This window comes from Barbatula barbatula (genome assembly GCF_947034865.1).
Source record: "Barbatula barbatula genome assembly, chromosome: 15".
NCBI lineage: Eukaryota > Metazoa > Chordata > Actinopteri > Cypriniformes > Nemacheilidae > Barbatula > Barbatula barbatula.
The window spans coordinates 9602589-9620538 of record NC_136778.1 but is presented as its reverse complement, the minus strand read 5'-3'; the positions used below and the strand labels follow the sequence as shown (position 1 = coordinate 9620538).

Genomic DNA, 17950 nt, shown 5'->3' with positions numbered 1-17950 from the left:
TTACGGAGGTCCAGAAACGAAAGACTATTGTTATTTATTTTGAATATATGATGCTCAAATATAATATATTTATTTACTGTGTCTTTACTGTACACTGCGGAAAGACAGTCAGCTGTTTAAAGGCGTTCCCACATCCTGCAAGCTGTCGTGTACACATCTGCGCCATTCGCGTACCGTAAACGCCATTATGCCATTGTGTGTGCGCATCCAATTGGTCGGTTTTCTCGTGAAGTTCAGCGATTGGCTGTTATCTACGTACTGAATCTTGATTGGTGAATCCGTAGCGGATTAGGAAATAGGTTGTCGTTGGTATATACAGGAATATGCTGAAACACGAGAAACGTTAACCACGGCTAAACTGTTGTTACTGTTTTGTGCTTCAACATTTTATTTAAGGTCATTTGGAAGCATTGTTCCGGATATTATCTTGAAGCGAATTCATAGTCTGCGACTGCCACATTATTAGGCTCTGAGAAGTGTGTGTGTTTGTTTAGCTGTGCTAGCTGTAGTCTGTCACTAGTAACACAAAGCTGCTAGCTGCTAATGCAAATGGACTCTGGGGTTAATGTCTGATTTGTAGTGCGAATGGATTGTTTCATTTTAATATGTGCTGTTTCATCGCAGAAGTTTGTGGTTGAGCGGCTTGCTGGTCTGATGTTATAGCTAGTGGGTTAACGTTATGCAGTCATGTGCAGTTCACTAGACTCGATGGCTAGATAGTTGAACAGACAGTTGGGGTGCTGATTTAATTCTTTTAGTCGGATTATTGGTCGTTCACCGCGTTTTCGACACGCCGGCAACATGAAATCTACAAGGAATGCTTGTCTGGTCCTGATCCTGGCTCTGGTTGTGATATTGCAAGTGACAGCTGGTAAGACCAAGTGTTTGCTTATAACATGAAGTCAATGCTGGATGACCTAAGAAACTAGCCCTATATGATACCGAAGAATGTCACTTGCCTTTTTGCACATTAAATAAACAGAAAAAACAAACTTAAATGCATGATATAATCTTAATGCATTGCATTATAATTGCAGATATTCCTTTGAATAATAGGAATGATGGTGTTACAGAGGATGGTCAGTCTCAGGTAATACAGCATGAATACCTGTCACATTTTTAGATTTATAACATGTATACTTGTGTATCCCTGTAGGCGAATCAGATTTTGTAATTAGCACTTTCATCTAAAAAACTCCAAGGCAACTGTATTGTATCCCATATGTTTGCAACTGTAATTGGCTAACATTATTGCAAACAGACAAAATGGCATTTAATATCAGAATGATGTGGCACAAATGTGTTAACAATACTACTTTCACTTTAATATTTGCTTTGTTTTTCTTTTTTGTCATAATAAGAGTACAGACGATAATGGTGGATCCCGAATTGTGGCAGGTCAGGCCTACGTTCCTAAACAAGCCCAGACTGACAGAAGCACAACAGATACTATTGTCGAGAGCGAGATTGAGGGAATTGAAAAGGAAGATCTTCCAAGTCAGCCGCCTCCAGGAAAGCAGAATCGTAAGGAGGGTAAGTAGACCCAGACTTCTAGTTTCGGTATTGTGAAGGTTTGCAGGTGCATCCTGAATAAGACGTCATTTCTAAGTCTCTGTGGTAAGATTTGTCTATGAATTTCAGAATTATTTACTCTTGCTCTGTAGCCAATATGTAGCTCCGGTAGTCTCAAATGTCTTTGAAATGTTCGCTCTTTGCATAGAGGCATAGAGTTTTGTTCCTTAGTTCCTCGTGAGCTTGTAGTAAAGAAACCTGTTTAAGCCATGGGTTCACGTGTGTAGTTTGTGAAAGTCTCTGGTTAATGTGACGTTTTTCCATTGGTGTTTGTCATTTTCCATAGTTCCGGTGGTGATTGGCGGCACAGCCTCTGGGGAACCTTGTGTCTTTCCCTTTATGTTCCAAGATAAAGAGTTCTCGGATTGCACAACTGAGGGTAGAGAAGATGGGAGGCTGTGGTGTGCCACAACTTATAACTACGACACTGATAAGAAGTGGGGCTTCTGTGAAAGTGAGTGAGCTGAAATGAAAGATTAACTCATAAACTCTTGAGAGATTTCTTTGCACATTAAGAGAATGTTGCTTTTGTGTGCTTTCTTGATACCAGTGTATGTTCTCGCATAATCTGCTGTTCTTCGGCACTATTATCTTACATATAACAAGAGTTTCATCAATACCTGCTTTGATATAATCAGGCATAAGTTGGGAAGTTGTCACACCTAATGTGAGAGTTGTGTCTTCACAGCGCTGGAGCAGTCTGAGCAAAGGAAATTGATGGATGAGGCTGAGAAACAGTACCAAACCACAATTAAGATGATAAATGGCATCAACAGAAAGAGCCAGAAGAAGGAGTGAGTGCATTTCCTGTTATTTGTTTGTATTTAGACTGTTTGGATGGTTTCTGTCAGCAAATGCACAAACCCCTGATACGTGATGATACTACATTGGACATATATCCAAATGCCATTTTAGTGTGCTACTTTAATAGATGACATACATTTAACTCTGCTGACAAAAGTTGGTGACGTACCAAATACCACTACAATGTCTCATTATCTTCTTACATTTGAGTTAAAGATTGGAAGAAATATAGATTATATATAAAATATATATTGTATATGTATTAAAAAATATATAATGTGTCAATTGACCATGAACTGCACATAAACATAGTCTACGTAGTCACATTTGCAAAAATGCTGTTTTAATGTTGAAAATACTTTGTTTTTTGCTATTTTACAGGTTGTATGAAAAACTTTTGAAGATTGCTGAGAGGGGTCATGTCAAGGCCATGGAGAAGGTGGCATATGCCATGTTGTTTGGAGACTATTTACCCCAGAGCGTTCCTCAGGCTAAGGAGATCTTTGAGAAACTGGCACTGGACGGGTCCCCTAAGGCTCAGACAGTAATTACTTTTTTGTCCAACAGTTGTTTACTATATTAATACAGTTTTGTAAGCTTTTTTATGATTCATGAAAAGCTGGTAAGAACAACACATTTGATCTGTATTTGTTATGTTGTTTATAACAAGTGGTCTTTATTTACCATTATTTATGAGAACTATTCAATCCTCAGGCACTTGGTTTCCTGTATGCTGCAGGATTAGGTGTGAACTCTAGTCAAGCAAAGGTATTTCATTTCTTTATAAAGCACAGCGTGCTCAATTTAATATGAACTTATTGTGAATGAAGATGCTCTTTTATATAATTTCAGGCATTGGTGTACTACACCTTTGGCGCTTTAGGTGGAAACCTAGTAGCACACATGATTCTGGTAAGAAGAATCCTCTGTCCTATTTTTTGAAAAAGTGATTTATCTTCTTTATGGTTGGATATAGTTTGGGCCAAGAAACTACACTTTATCACTTGCTTTGTGTATATGTCAAGTCTCATGATTTTGCGACTTACAACTTGGGTGTATCAACAAGCCTTGATCTGATTAGACACTGACACCATGACTTATTTCTGTTGACTCAATACATTACGGAGCAGGTTGTTTTCTGGTGCTGTAATGGTAGACATGCGTGTATGCTGTTCTTTCAGTCCTATGTGATAAATCTCTGTTATGCATTTCTATCAGGGCTACAGATATTGGGGAGGTGTTGGGGTTCCTCAGAGCTGTGAATCTGCTCTCACTCACTACAGATTGGTGGCCAATCACGGTAAAACATTGCATTGCTTTCACATTACTGGTGGCTACTTGAATGGTGTATAGGTACGTCTCAATCAGCTGTCTAGTTCAGAAGTCGGGCACTGATCAGAGAGCTGGGCATTTTAAGAGCTGTCTCAATCACAAACCCCCTCCAGTGCACTGAATCATTCACTTCCTGAATGTCACCGCATGTGTAGGATGTGTCCTTGAATCAGATTTGTTTACACACTGAAATGGATTGTGATTTAGGAAGCTGATTGAGATTCTTATTATGACAATGCTTTTCAATTTTGGTGGCTATTTTTCTTTATGAACATTAATTGTTTTTTGTTTAAGTGCCTTTATATGAAGTTTTGGTTATATCTATGTCCAATCCATAGTCATAACAAACACAATCCAGACATTTACCGTTCAACAGTTAAAGCAAAAATGTAGGTCAGATTAGATCTAAACTCTGTTTTGATTGAGGTCTGCAATGTAAAAGCAGCCTAAGATGATCTGTTTTTTTATGGTTGTTAGTGGCCAGCGATGTATCCCTGACAGGGGGCAGTGCAGTACAGCGGATCCGTCTCTTAGATGAAGTGGAAAATCCCGGTTCTAGCAGTGGAATGTTAGAGGAGGATTTAATCCAGTACTATCAGTTCTTGGCTGAGAAAGGAGATGTACAAGCCCAGGTACAGTAAAACCTAGACAAGTTGAGCATATGTAACAAGGATTTTCACCTGTGGTTGATTTTGATGCACTGGTAAGGTTGGCATTAGTTAGTCAACACAGCTATTTTGTATATATTTGCTTATTACGAGACCTTTTGAATTCCCTGTGTATTACCATCAAATTTTAATGTAATTGTTTTCAATGTCTGTTAAGGTAGGTCTGGGCCAGTTACATTTGCATGGAGGTAGAGGTGTAGAACATAACCATCAGGTGATTTGAGTTTTTCCCATGAATTTTTATGGCTAAACTCTTACCGATTTCATCAAAGGTCTGATTTGAAATGTTTTTTGTTTTTGTCATTTATTTTCAGCGAGCATATGAGTACTTTAACCAAGCAGCAAATGCAGGGAACACTCATGCAATGGCCTTCCTTGGAAAGGTGTGGTGTCCTATTTTTTTCTTTTGTGATGTAACAGAACAAAGGTCTTGGGAAAATAAATAAATATCTTGCGCTTTTCTTGCAGATCTTCATCTTGATCTTGCCTGCTCTCTTTGCCATCTGTCTAACCTCTCTCTGATTATCCTGTTTTAGATGTACTCTGAAGGCAACGATTATTTGCATCAAAACAACGAGACCGCGCTCTATTATTTCAAAAAGGCTGCAGACTTGGTTAGAATTCCTTGTCCCTCAAGATTCAGCACTGCTCTTTGTCTTTAAAAGTTCTCTCCTAACCCAAATGTCCTTGTACATTTCTAAGGGTAACCCAGTTGGCCAGAGTGGCCTTGGTATGGCTTACCTGTATGGAAGGGGTGTTCCTGTGGTGAGTTATTTTCAGAAACACTTTAGTTGAGCACATAATGATTCTAGTAGTGGTGTGATGACAAAAGACGCTTTTAGTAATTGTTTCTTTTGGTTCTTCAGAACTATGACCTGGCACTGAAGTATTTTCAGAAAGCTGCAGAACAGGGCTGGGTGGATGGACAGCTACAGCTGGGAACCATGTACTACAGTAAGTGTGTGTTAGAGAATGTATGTAAATGTTTAGTTTTTTTCCTGATGTTTCTGCACGAGGAGAAATAGGCAAGCTATTGGGAGTTTTTTCACAATATCTACACATCCTCGAACTGAGGATATTTTTAGTCATGATTCAGATAACAATCATTCAAGAATTTCCTCACATTAATGCATAAATCTACCACTTATTTACTTGCTGTAGCATCTTTTAAATTAATACAAAATCTAAATTCAGGTTTCATGTAGACATTTCCAGTCTATCTTTCTAGCTCCCTTTTGCTCCACGCCTTTTGATATTGTATTTTTATCTTAAATCGCTGCAGACTGCTCTTGGTTTGGTTGCCTAGGCAATTGTTACCATGACAAACTCCCACCTGCATTCTGCCTTGACATGATCTTGACAAACATTGAACAGAGAACTGTCTTAGTCACTTCTGCTGGTGGGTGTTTGAAGAATTTGAAAAGTACATGTTTGACTTTTCCTTCTTTTTTCCTTTTTCTAGATGGCATTGGTGTAAAGCGAGATTATAAGCAGGCCCTTAAATTCTTTAATTTGGCATCTCAAGCGGGTCACATCCTGGCCTTCTATAATTTAGCCCAGATGCATGCGACAGGCACTGGAGTCATGCGCTCATGCCACACCGCAGTGGAGGTAAGACATTACTCTGTGTCACTCTACCGTCTTTTATAAATCCTTTCCTACAGTTGAGATGATGTGTGTGTTTTTGTGAGAACAGCTCTTCAAGAATGTTTGTGAGCGAGGTCGCTGGTCTGAGAGACTCATGGCAGCATATGGAAGTTTTAAGGAGGGCGACATGGACCCTGCTCTGATCCAGTATCTACTGCTGGCTGAACAGGGCTATGAGGTCGCTCAGAGCAATGTGGCATTCATTCTGGACCAGAGTGAGTCAGTGGTCTACCCCTTCCACCAGGGGGAACCAGAGCCCTCATTTTGGCATATTTCAGGATGTTATGGAAACTGTTTTAGAAGACCGTTTCTTTTAATACTTTTCTTTTCTGTCCTTTAAAACGCCCTTTTTGTCCTTTTTTATTAATCTCAATCCCACAATGTTGCATTAAACCGCATTTTATAGGCAATCAAGTTTTCCTTATAAACTAGGCCAGAACAGAGCAGCAAGTCCAAACCTCCTTTGGGGTAACAGAACAGATCTGGTAACCAACAAATAAAATACATAATTTAAATTGATAAAATGTAGCATTTTTGTTGTAAACGAGGCAAAATACACTGAATAATTATAATGTAAAGCTATACTGTGTCATCACAAGATATCAGATTAGATCACACATCTACAGATTTAAGGTGGAGCTGGGGATGGAGGAGGAAGTTAAGTTCAGTATGCAGACATGCAATAGTAGAATGGCTGCATTGGTCAATTTATGGTTTCATTTAAAAACCTAAATCTGACTGTGTGTGTGTGTGTTACAGGGGGGTCACAGATCTTCAATGAGAATGAAACATACCCACGAGCTTTGCTTCACTGGACAAGAGCTGCTGCCCAAGGTTGGACTGTTTGCTTTAACCCATACAGTCACATAAGCAAGTGTTTGCTTTCATGACATTACTGTTTATCACCCTGCGCCACCAGCTCTTTTTCTTCTTATCACTACCGCAAGAGACTTTAAATACTCAGATATAATACTTCAAACAAATTAGACCAATGCATCATTTGGACCTGTAAAAGCTCTACTTTTATTTGTGTATTCTCATAACAACAACAAAACAGCCATCACCTGTCTCCCAAAACAGCCGCCTCTGTCTCCGCAAATATCTCTCTAAACCGAGTCACTAATGAACTGAGATTCAACGAATACTCGCCACACAGACACATAATATATTTGTTTAGAAAGTGTCTACTTTCAAATGATCCCATTCATAATCGATGACAAATATTCTGTGATTTTGTAAAAAGCATGAAAGTAAAAACTTTTTCTTCTTTCTCAGCTCATAATCTCTAATTTGATCACGCAGAGCACTCAGTTTACACGATAATGATCTGCTGGAGCCGTTTGCACATGGTTTACAACCACAAACAATAGGTCCACAATGAACAACAACATCATATTTAGTTAATTGTCTGTTCGTTTGGACAATGCACAAGCGCTGTAGATCTTGAGACGGTTCGATTGAAAAAAAGTTTACTTTCACTTTTGAAAAATCACGATAGCTTTCTCTGTTTGTGCACAGGCTACACAGTTGCCAGAATTAAGCTTGGCGACTATCATTTCTATGGCTATGGCACTGATGTGGACTATGAGACTGCAGTCATTCATTATCGTCTGGCGTCTGAACAACAGCACAGCGCACAGGCCATGTTTAACCTGGGCTATATGCACGAGAAGGGCCTTGGTATCAAACAGGTGTGCGCATATTTACATACACATTCAAGCAATGCATATGCATAACCGTTGCCCATATTGTCTTTTTGTTTCTTTGTAGGACATTCATCTGGCTAAACGTTTCTATGACATGGCTGCAGAGGCCAGTCCTGACGCCCAGGTGCCTGTGCTCCTAGCATTGTGCAAACTAGGCCTTGTCTATGCATTAGAGCACATGCAGAATCTCAATGTAAGTAATATCTGTCCATGAGGATGGTCAGTCACTTTCTTTTCTGGACTGTTTTCTTTTGTCAGGAAGTAAATTACATGCATCTGTACTCCCCAGCTAAAGGAGCTTGTATATCAGTTGGATCTGGATCAGTTGCTGGGTCCGGAGTGGGATCTCTACCTCATGACCGTCATTGCGCTGCTCTTGGGCACAGTAATAGCGTATCGGCAGAGACAGCACCAAGCCATGCCCAGAGCCCCACCTGCACCGCCTAGACCTCCAGGTCAGCCTGAGCAGCCTGCTGAAGAAGCTGAAGAACAATGAGAGTGAAGGTGAAGGTGACCACTTGGACTAAGACTGAAGGAAATGAGGCCCACTAGCTTCTCCTCTCTCTAGGAAAGCCACTAACACCTTCACCCAGCTTTGGTCTTTAATCTTGTAAACCCCTTAAGAGCTCTCTGGACTCTTTTTGCTGCCCTGTCCAACGCTCTAGTTTTTCAGTTGTGGCTTTTCAGCTTCAGGAAAAAAGAGAACTTGTACGATATCTTAAATGTGCACCTCAGGGTTTTGCCAGGTGAAATAACATTTGTGCAAATCAACGCTCACTATGTGGGGGAAATCGAGACAGCATCGCTGGATGAATTACTGTAGTTATGCTTTCTGCTTCCCACTGTGCTAAATGCCAAGGAGAGAACCTGTTGATTCTGTGTAACCCATTCAGATTATTTAGTTAGTTTTAAGCCTAGTAGAAATGTTGTCCAGTAAGCTTCAATTATTTTGAAAAACTTGTATCTGGAGTTGTTGAAATTTCCAGATAAGGGGTTTATACCTTTTTTTTTTTCTTCGCACACAGAGAATCAAGATTCTAAAAACGTTGGTGTGTTCGACTATAATACAACTTGTTTCGGTATTACATCCCGTTTCGCTTTTTTCGCAGCTCTAGCCATTGAATGGTCTCTAACTCCTTGATTATTATTGTGTAATGTCTGCAAATCGGAAGCAATTCTTTTGTTTCAGGATGTAGCTGTTGATGTACAAACTCTCACTTCAAAGGAAAACATAGAACAGATAATTTACATTGTGAGCATGTCTAGAATGGAAGATGGCTGTTGTTTGGGGTGACATAGCAATACTGCAATGTTTGGTATAAACATTTGTAAAGAAAAGATATGTGCGTAAGGTGAGAAACTAGTGTTTTTTTATGAAGAGGCGCACCAGAACACCTGCCTGTGTTTGCATAGTTGTACTTATTCAGCAATGGTTTGGAATTGTATTAAAAAATAAATAACAGATTCTTTTTTTCCATGTTCTTAAACCCATCATAATACGAAAATAACACAGTACGAGACTAAAAAAATAAATTGATTTCATTTTCAAAGTTGCAATGTTTATAAAATACTAATAAAAACCGTGGCTTCACAGCTGTATGTGATTTCCTATTTTAATGGAAAAGTAGCAAAAAAGGTTCTCGTTTCCAACCCAAGACTTTCCTCAGTGGAAAATTGTCACAATAACTGAGCAAACTTTGTACAGAGTAAGTGAATGGGGACCACAGCTGTGTCTTACATCATGGACATTCTGCTCAACATCTTATTTGGAGTTTTGTGAAAGAAAGCCTCATGTTGTTCATCACTCATGACTGAGTGAATAAAATCAGAATCTTTTTATTTATTTATTTTTGCCTTTTTGCATCTTATATGTATAGCACAGTGCAGAGTGAGACAGGAAATAGTGGGACAAGCAGAGGAAATCGGAAGCCTGGGAAAGGACCATGAGTCAGGATATAAACTCTTTTTGCACTTGGTACAGATCAAATTTTTTAAATATTTTTGTATAAAATTTAGCGGGATCTAGCCAATGGATCACTCCACATTCACCCCCTCTTGCGAAGCACTACAGTGGCTGATATGGCACTAAGATTAGGGCTGGGTATCGATTCTGATGTTTCAATTCCGATTCACAAGCTTTCGATTCAAGTTCATGACTATAGATTTTAATCCAACAGATATTTCTAAAAAAGATTACTAAAAATCACGTTACAATGGGGAATTAAAAAAAATGACACACTTGGGCATATTGAAACAGAACAGCTTATTTTACATTCAAGATGCACTAAAACAAACAAAATTTCACAAAATTAGCTGTAAAGAGGGGATGCAATGAAATGAACCGTTGCCCTTTTGATGTTAAATTCGAAGGCACCCCGACATCCGCCATGTTAGTTTAGAAATGAAAGAAAGTATTGCTCCCTGTTGTAACATCCACTTTTACATCCATTGTAAAAAGAAAAGTGACATCTAGTGGACAATAGTAACAATGAATCGACCGCATTTTAAGAAACAATTAATGGTTTGTTTCGCCCAGCCCTAACTAAGATGTCGTCATGTTTTTTTTCCACTTCTTTGCCAAAGGAGAGAATGTATTTACGAAACGTGTTCTGTAGAGTATTTTGTCCGTTTGGGGCTACTGTAGAAACAACATGGTGAATTCCATGCAATGGGACCCGCAGTGTATGTAGATAGAAAATCCTCATTCTAAGGTAATAAAAACATAACGCTTCATTATAGAAGGTCTATATACACCTTTGAAGACATGGTTAAGTATATTATATTGTATTTTTGAAAATAAATCCTTCAAAAAATTACTCGCAACACCTTTAATTTAGACCTTCAACTGTTATTAGAATTATGCACAACATAAAACCAAACATTGATATTTTTATTTCTCTCCCTGTGCTGCATGGTTTCTGTTAAAGCAAGCTGCAATTGTAAATGGTCACCAGCCCTCTGGTAGTCGTATGTGTGCCTGGACCATGCTTTATGTGACTGTGGGTCCGGAACTTTGTCACTCAGCTGTTTTGCGTGGGGGAAATAAAAGGGCACTGATATAATGGCCTTGTTCTTTCTACACACGTCCATTGTGCTAACCCGCTTGGAAACGCTCCACCATGGAGTGGCTTTTGATTGCCGTGGCAACCTGTTTGCTATCCCTCTGCCCTGTCAAAGGTAAGTGCTGGAAGCATCTAGAGCTGGGAAGACATGAGCTATAGAGCAAAACATGTGTGAGCTCCTAAAAGCAGATTGATAGCAAGACTGAATGATATCAGTAATGGAGCAGGAGATGTATGCAGACCTCTGTAGTAGTGCTCAGAATTTTATTGTCAACAGAGTCTGACCGTGTTTTCTTACTCTGCCTATGATTCATCTAAAGTCTACATTACTTTTGGATCTCAACATTTTTCTCAAGGGAACGAATGGAGGCTGGAATATGAAGAAGGACTCCGTTACTACAGTGAGGATGCCCTCAGAAAGGTGAGGACTCTTTTTTTTAATGATATTCATTACACAAGCAAGTTTATGTGCTGTTATGCAGAATGTGCTGGTTATAACATTTGTTTCATGTAACAATTGTTACAGGAGTTTCCTGAGAAAACAAGGCCAATCAGTTTCAAACATCCACTATTCATGTGTCCTGACATGAGCCCCTCCTCTTCTGTGCCCACCTCAGGTAGACTGGTCTGGGATCAGTATATAAAACTTTTGTTTGTAGTGATTGCATTACCGATCTTAAATCATGATATTGTAGCTGTCCTTCCAAAACCGTGTAATTCACTGTTTTTCAGGAAATGGATAAAACACTTTTACATGATTTAATACTGTGTTGTCAAAGTTGCTTTTTAATATTTTTTATTGGGTTAGATAATTGCAAAACCCAGTGAAAAACATAAAGGGTGACGAATAATAATGATTTATTGAAAAACAAAAACAAATTATGTAACGTTACGAGGTTTCAGAAGGACAGCGTCGATTTTCTATGTGTCAGGTTTGTGCATTAAAAACACTACACACGTTAACAAAGTATACAACATTGCGATACTAACAATTTATTGGGTGTTTCCAACAATGTTTAAAACCCTAGACATTATTTTATCCAACGTAACCCTCATCGGTTCCATTCAACGCTCCTTCACACAGCGTCATCAAGATGCGCATTTGTTGTTGTTTTAAATATGCGACCTCTAGCGGCCACAATTAAAGGGACAGTTCGCCCAAAAATGTCAATTCTGTCACAATTTACTGACCCTGAAGTTTTTCCAAACCTGTGTACAATTCTTTGAACTCAAAATTCGATACATTTAACAATGTAGGCAAGCAAACAGTTCTGGGGCACTTTTGACTACCATTTAAATCTTTCCTACTATGGTAGTCAATGATGTCTCAGAACTGGAAATTGCTTCTAAATATCTTCCTTTATGTTCAGCAGAACAAAGTCATTTTTACAGTTTTGAAACAATGTGAGTAAATGATGACAGAAAGTATAACTTTAAACACTGTGCCTTTAAATATAATCCACACTATTCAACTTATTCTTGTTGTGTCTCTCTTTAGTTGAGTGGGTGAAGGCGGCCGATATTAAAGTGATTACTGCTCTTGGGGATTCATTGACAGTGAGTGCATTTATTTACCGTTCCTTTGTTCACAGGGTGAATGGACACCATTCATTTCTAAAATGACAATTGAAGTAATTCTACGGTGTATTTGAATTAACTATGAATCGTTAATGAGTTGAAATGGTTATTATACAAGTTGAGAAGGTAACAGGTACAAAAGAAAAATCGCAAGCAAAGCAATGCAGTTTAAAATAATAAACGATAATAACGATGATGATTTTATTTATGACTTGTAGACAGCCATTGGTGCAAATGCGACAACAGTTCTTGGCATACCTATTGAGTTTCGACATGTGTCATGGAGGTAAACGTTTTCTGATATTATTGATACTGCACATTTGCTACTTCATTTGAGAACTCATGCTGTATTGCTAAAATTTGAACAAGTCGATATTATGATGATATAATGATACCAGAATATTTGCTAACCAAATATGTATTTTATTGTGATTGCTTTGTGTAACAGCATTGGGGGTTATGGATCCTTTCAAGATGTCATTACACTTGCAAGTATGCCGTTACCTATATCAGTCATATTCCGCATTAATCATATTCATAGTTTATTGCGAAATACCAGTCAAAGTGAATTAGAATCAGTATAAATGAATCGGTGTGCACTCTTTTCAAGCAACTGAGAAGGACTCTTCTGTGCTTGTGATTTAGATATCCTTAGACTCTTCAACCCCAATTTAGTGGGACCTGCCCCAGCCAAGACAGTCCATGGAACCCCAGCTCCTCTGTGTGAGACAGGATTTAACCTGGCCGTAACCGGACATAATACCTTGTAAATGCCAGTACATCACCAGTCATTCTTCTCAAACTGCTATAAGAACAAATATTTGGTAACAAACACATATAGATAAAATGTCAACCTTGTATTACAAGTAACTGTGGATAAAAGCATCAGCCAAATGCATAAAAATTAAAAAAGTCCTAGCTGCCATGGAAATCATATATTTAAAACAACTTTGGCTAATTTTATAGACAATCAGATAATACTTTGAATGTTGTCTCTCTTTTTTAGTAATCTACCTGAACAAGTCAGGCATTTGATTGACACATTGAAGACGTATGAGGTAAGAAGCACTTACACATTTTAGTTTATTGTATTTTTAATGTGCTTTTGAATATAGTTTCCAAAACACATATATATTTACTTTGAACAAACAATTGTGCTTTGATTATTGTAAAACATTAATAATTGTTTTTTGCCACAGAAAATTGACTTTGATGAGGACTGGAAACTCTTGACCATTCTAATTGGGATGAATGACATCTGTGATTACTGCAAAGACAAGGCATTGCTTACAAAGCTGTTTTTCTGGACAAATCTATTGGCAGACTGAAGAATCTTCTACAGTATTGAAAATTTTGTTCATAATGTCAGACTGGGGTCTAAAACCAAATTTTAATTGATTTTGAACACATATCAGATGCGTGTAGAGATGATCATCAACGTCTTACGGATGTGTTTTATTGTTCTGAGGTGGCGTGCTTTGAAATGATTTCACTCTTTAAAAAGCAGAAAACCCAGGCTAGCAATATGATTTTGTGACCTTTCTTTTGTATTCAGTCTTGTATGAGTGTTTTAAAAGATAACTCTTTTTATGTCCTCTATTTATTCACACAGTCCCTCTTTTCAGTGGAGAACTTTGTCCATTACATGACGGTGTCCTTGGAAATGCTCAGGAATGAGGTATTTGCAGGCTTTCAGATTCTCTTCAGATGTTTAGTATTTGCTTATTTATTACAGTAATTGCTAACAAAATATAAAAAATATATATTATCAGGTTTTTAAAAACTCTGGAACTAAATGAACCTTGGATTGATGAATTGAAATTAAACTGATCATGATTTTAGTCTACGTATATGCAATTTAAGTTATTACTTTCTTTCTGTGCAGGTTCCTCGAATGATAGTGAACGTGGTTCAGATATTGCCCATGGAGACCCTTAGGGAGGTACAAAAGCCCACCCCAGGATGTCTGCTCCAAAGGTTCAGGAAATGAAATACATACAATGTTTTTTTTTGTCATGGATACAAATCATTGAATCTTATCGTTTTGATTAAAGTTAATTTCACTCCTTTCCAATACTTTAATTGTTCAGGTCATTTTGCTCATGTCTTGTAAAGCCAGACGCTGGATCTGCTGATCTGAAAGAACTAATTGGAGTCAACCTGGAATTCCAGGTGTGTATGTTTTGACCATTATTTACAGGTATATAGATAAAAATAGCATATAAACCTACTTTATACAAATACCTAAATATTAATGCAAGTAACACAATTTTGTGGGGGTTTTTTCAGAAAGCTTTGGAGCAACTATTGTACAGTGACCGTTTCTTTAAGAATGACTTTGCCATAGTTTTGCAACCATTTCTGAAACATGCAGATCCACCAAGACTCCCTGTAAGAACACTTACACAACATATTTGATCATTACTACAGTATAACTGTTGGTAATGTGCTGTTAAACTCACATTGAGTTCACCCATAAAAAAAGTTCTGTCATCATTTACTCACCCTCAAGTTGTTTAACGAGTATAAATAGTTGTTGTTCGGACGAATACAAAGATAGATGTTTGGAAAATGTTAGCAGCTGAAATCTCAGTGATATTATTCTTTTCTTTTGAACACAAAAGCAGATATTTTGCAGAATTTAGATTAGCAAACAGTTCTAGGCCACATTTGACTACCATTTCAATTTGACCTACTACATGGTAGTCAATGATACCAGAAATGTCAGTTGCTAACACTTTTCCAAATATCTTTCTCTGTGTTCATCAGAAAAAAAGCAATGTATACGGTTTTGAAATAACTTGGGGGGAGTAATTCATGACAGAATTTATATTGTTTGCCCAGAGTTTCTATTTAAACCTCAACTTCTTTATTATAATGTGTGCTATGGTGATTTCATAACCATATAATTTTCATCGGTCAGAACGGGAAGATTGACATGAGCTTCTTTACCCCTGACTGCTTCCACTTTACCATGAAAGGACATGAGGAGTTGGCCAAGGGACTTTGGAACAACATGGTAAATCCTATTGATTTCTTTAACTTTAAAAAAACTACTCAAATAAGTCTCCAACAGATGCACAGTTTGCTACAGAATCTATTTACATTACTCTTAAGACTATTTTATACAGATGCATTTATGCAGGTAATATCTTATCTCTCATTTGTGTGGGAAGTTTCAACCGGAGGGGGAGAAGTTCATGGTGGAGAGCTTTTCAAACCCTATTGAGCTCAGTTGCCCCCCTGTGGTGAGAAATCATTATTACTCTCATTTTTATGCAATTTATCAAAAAATGCCCGTATAATGACATTGAGGATGAGATTCACTTGTTACTTTTTTCTCATGCTCAAACTAAACACAGGGTCATCCATACATTTATACCAGACCTAGTGCTTCAAAGACTGGTCCAGCACTTCCTGAGATACCCCAGTCAGCTGGCATCACACCCGCATCTCTATACCTCATGCTTGTTTTGGCATTCCTTCCGCTCTGGTTGGCTGTTAATCTGGTCTCCTTGTAGGATGTCCATATGGAGTATCATGGTACATGATGTCTGCCCAGCTCGATGTTCTACTTGGCATGGATATCATTGTTTTGAACATTGTTTGGCTTTCTATTCTGAGACTTTGGTATAATCTGTAAAACCGGTAATGGAGCAAACAACGACAAAATTATGCTATCATTGCTTTGAAGACTGATTTTTAAATGGCTCTGTGTTAGCAATGGAAAGCGAAACGTTGAAACCTTAGAATAGAACAATATATGCTAACCTGATAACCTTTGCTGATATAGCTAACCAAAATAGCACAACGACAGGCATGCAGCCGCATTTAGCTCTGTGTAATTTTGCCATATTCAATTTAGGTAATTGTGTAAACTAATTCAAACTGGTTTGAAAGGAAATTACCAGAGGTTACACTGTAAGCTCAATAAGCCTCTGCAGAAACTGGAATTGAATGTTGAGTGACAATTGCTCTGCTTGCAAGAGCATGATAAAAAAATAAATGCTTTGAGAGTTTCTTAATGGCCACAGTTAAAGTTAATTGCTTTGGATGTTGGAACATGAGAGGTGCTTTTATTCTTCTCAAATAAACCTTTCTAAGCGATACATCTTTATTTTTGTCCTTTTTTTTCTTCGAATATGTTTAGCCCATAACAGCTAAGAGTACAGTCTTTTTAATAAATAATATAATACATAGTAAATGTTTGAACCATTATATTTGAATGGCTTTAGTTCTTTATAGTTATTCTTAGCTTTGCTTAAATGCAGCTCTTAAAAGTTCTTGGATCTTTAAGTCTTTAACAACCTATAAAATAAACGGTATACAGCAATAATATTGTATTGGCAGGGCTGCAAAAGCGATTGGCTCAATTCCAGCTCTTATTTTGTAGCTTAACATTCACAACAAATGACTTTTTTGTGCAGCGTTTTCAGGCATAATTTTATAATAAATATAATAATACAACATTATCAGTGCTGTAATGACTACTTTAATGACTTGCTCAAATTAGCCTGTTTTCAGTTTGCAAGACTAAAACTTTTTTAGAACTGGCAATTCATTGAAACTAATATCAGGTGCATATCTTTGCCACAGAATGTTAAATCTTAACATTTGCGTTATCATGAAATGGCAGGAGTACTTGTATTGGAGGACATATATTTGACATTTCGGGGGACTTTGTGCATGAATCTGTGTCATGTACTTTTTTATATCCCAAGGCTTCAATACACCACCATTCAATTTTTAGATTAGTGTCTGGCATTGAGATAACACAATCTTCTGATTTAGTTTGACACATTAGTTACACTTGCATAGATCGATTCACTTCACTTCATTTATATTTGAGATGTTTGTTTCCTATTAGAACTGTGTTCATAATGAGTGACAGGATTCTTTATTCATCGTAATGGTGGCCTGGGTACAGCAAACATTTCAACAGTTATTTGAGAAAGGGCAAACACTGGAGACAATCTAATGCAAACTCCCCTTTATTGTGAACTTGATTAGAATCATATTGAGATGTGAAATAGGAAATTAAAAATCTGATAAATATTTGCCTTCTTAGACACTAATGAAAAATATTAATTACTGTTCATGACTGTGTAAGACTGAATTGATGTTACCTGCTTTTATGTAGCAAGAGGATAATTGTATTAAATGTCACTATAGCAAACAAAGCTTTTTCTTAAAACGGTTTCATCATGAAGGTTCTATTATGGAAAGGAGTCTTTTTCAGGCTTGGAAAAGTCATGGAGATATGTCCAAATGTAAAAAATGTCTGCATGCATCGTGGCATGCAAAATGACCACAAGCCAATATCCTAAAAAACAGCCTGCTATTTGAATCCTGTAAAAAGAATCCTGTAATCCTGTAAAAAATAATTCTGGCAGGTGAGGCACCAAAAATAAACTGTAAAATAATTTGCTTTCCTTAATTGTAAGTTTTTCAAGAATACATAAAAAATCTTTAAAAAAATATATTACCATTATAAATTAAACATCTGTCAAAAAATATTTGCAGAACAAATCTGTTAAATAATTTGTTTTATTTAAAAACAGTTGCAACACATATTAGCTAT

General features: G+C 37.4%; 2 protein-coding genes across 2 annotated transcripts; both read left to right on the top strand.

The window, feature by feature from the left end:
- The first annotated feature begins 159 nt into the window (after nucleotides 1-159).
- Nucleotides 160-9333, top strand: sel1l (SEL1L adaptor subunit of SYVN1 ubiquitin ligase). Its single transcript, XM_079475557.1, has 21 exons — nucleotides 160-871; nucleotides 1038-1090; nucleotides 1362-1533; nucleotides 1859-2026; nucleotides 2261-2366; nucleotides 2758-2920; nucleotides 3091-3144; nucleotides 3229-3288; nucleotides 3595-3676; nucleotides 4186-4340; nucleotides 4534-4590; nucleotides 4691-4759; nucleotides 4913-4990; nucleotides 5079-5141; nucleotides 5243-5330; nucleotides 5839-5987; nucleotides 6073-6238; nucleotides 6783-6857; nucleotides 7542-7714; nucleotides 7794-7922; nucleotides 8019-9333. Exons 1-21 carry the CDS (start codon nucleotides 802-804, stop codon nucleotides 8223-8225), a joined length of 2337 nt encoding a protein of 778 aa, XP_079331683.1. The 5' UTR covers nucleotides 160-801; the 3' UTR covers nucleotides 8226-9333.
- Nucleotides 9334-10848: 1515 nt separating this feature from the next.
- Nucleotides 10849-16478, top strand: LOC306904587 (phospholipase B1, membrane-associated; the record flags this gene model as incomplete). The annotated part of the gene is made up of 16 exons (XM_079474574.1): nucleotides 10849-10906; nucleotides 11148-11212; nucleotides 11318-11408; nucleotides 12290-12348; nucleotides 12588-12655; nucleotides 12818-12861; nucleotides 13015-13135; nucleotides 13376-13427; nucleotides 13569-13649; nucleotides 13982-14047; nucleotides 14255-14346; nucleotides 14460-14541; nucleotides 14659-14760; nucleotides 15293-15388; nucleotides 15546-15617; nucleotides 15732-16478. The coding sequence occupies 16 exons, from the start codon at nucleotides 10849-10851 to the stop codon at nucleotides 15888-15890; spliced, it is 1308 nt and encodes a 435-aa protein (XP_079330700.1). The 3' UTR covers nucleotides 15891-16478.
- Nucleotides 16479-17950: the final 1472 nt, after the last annotated feature.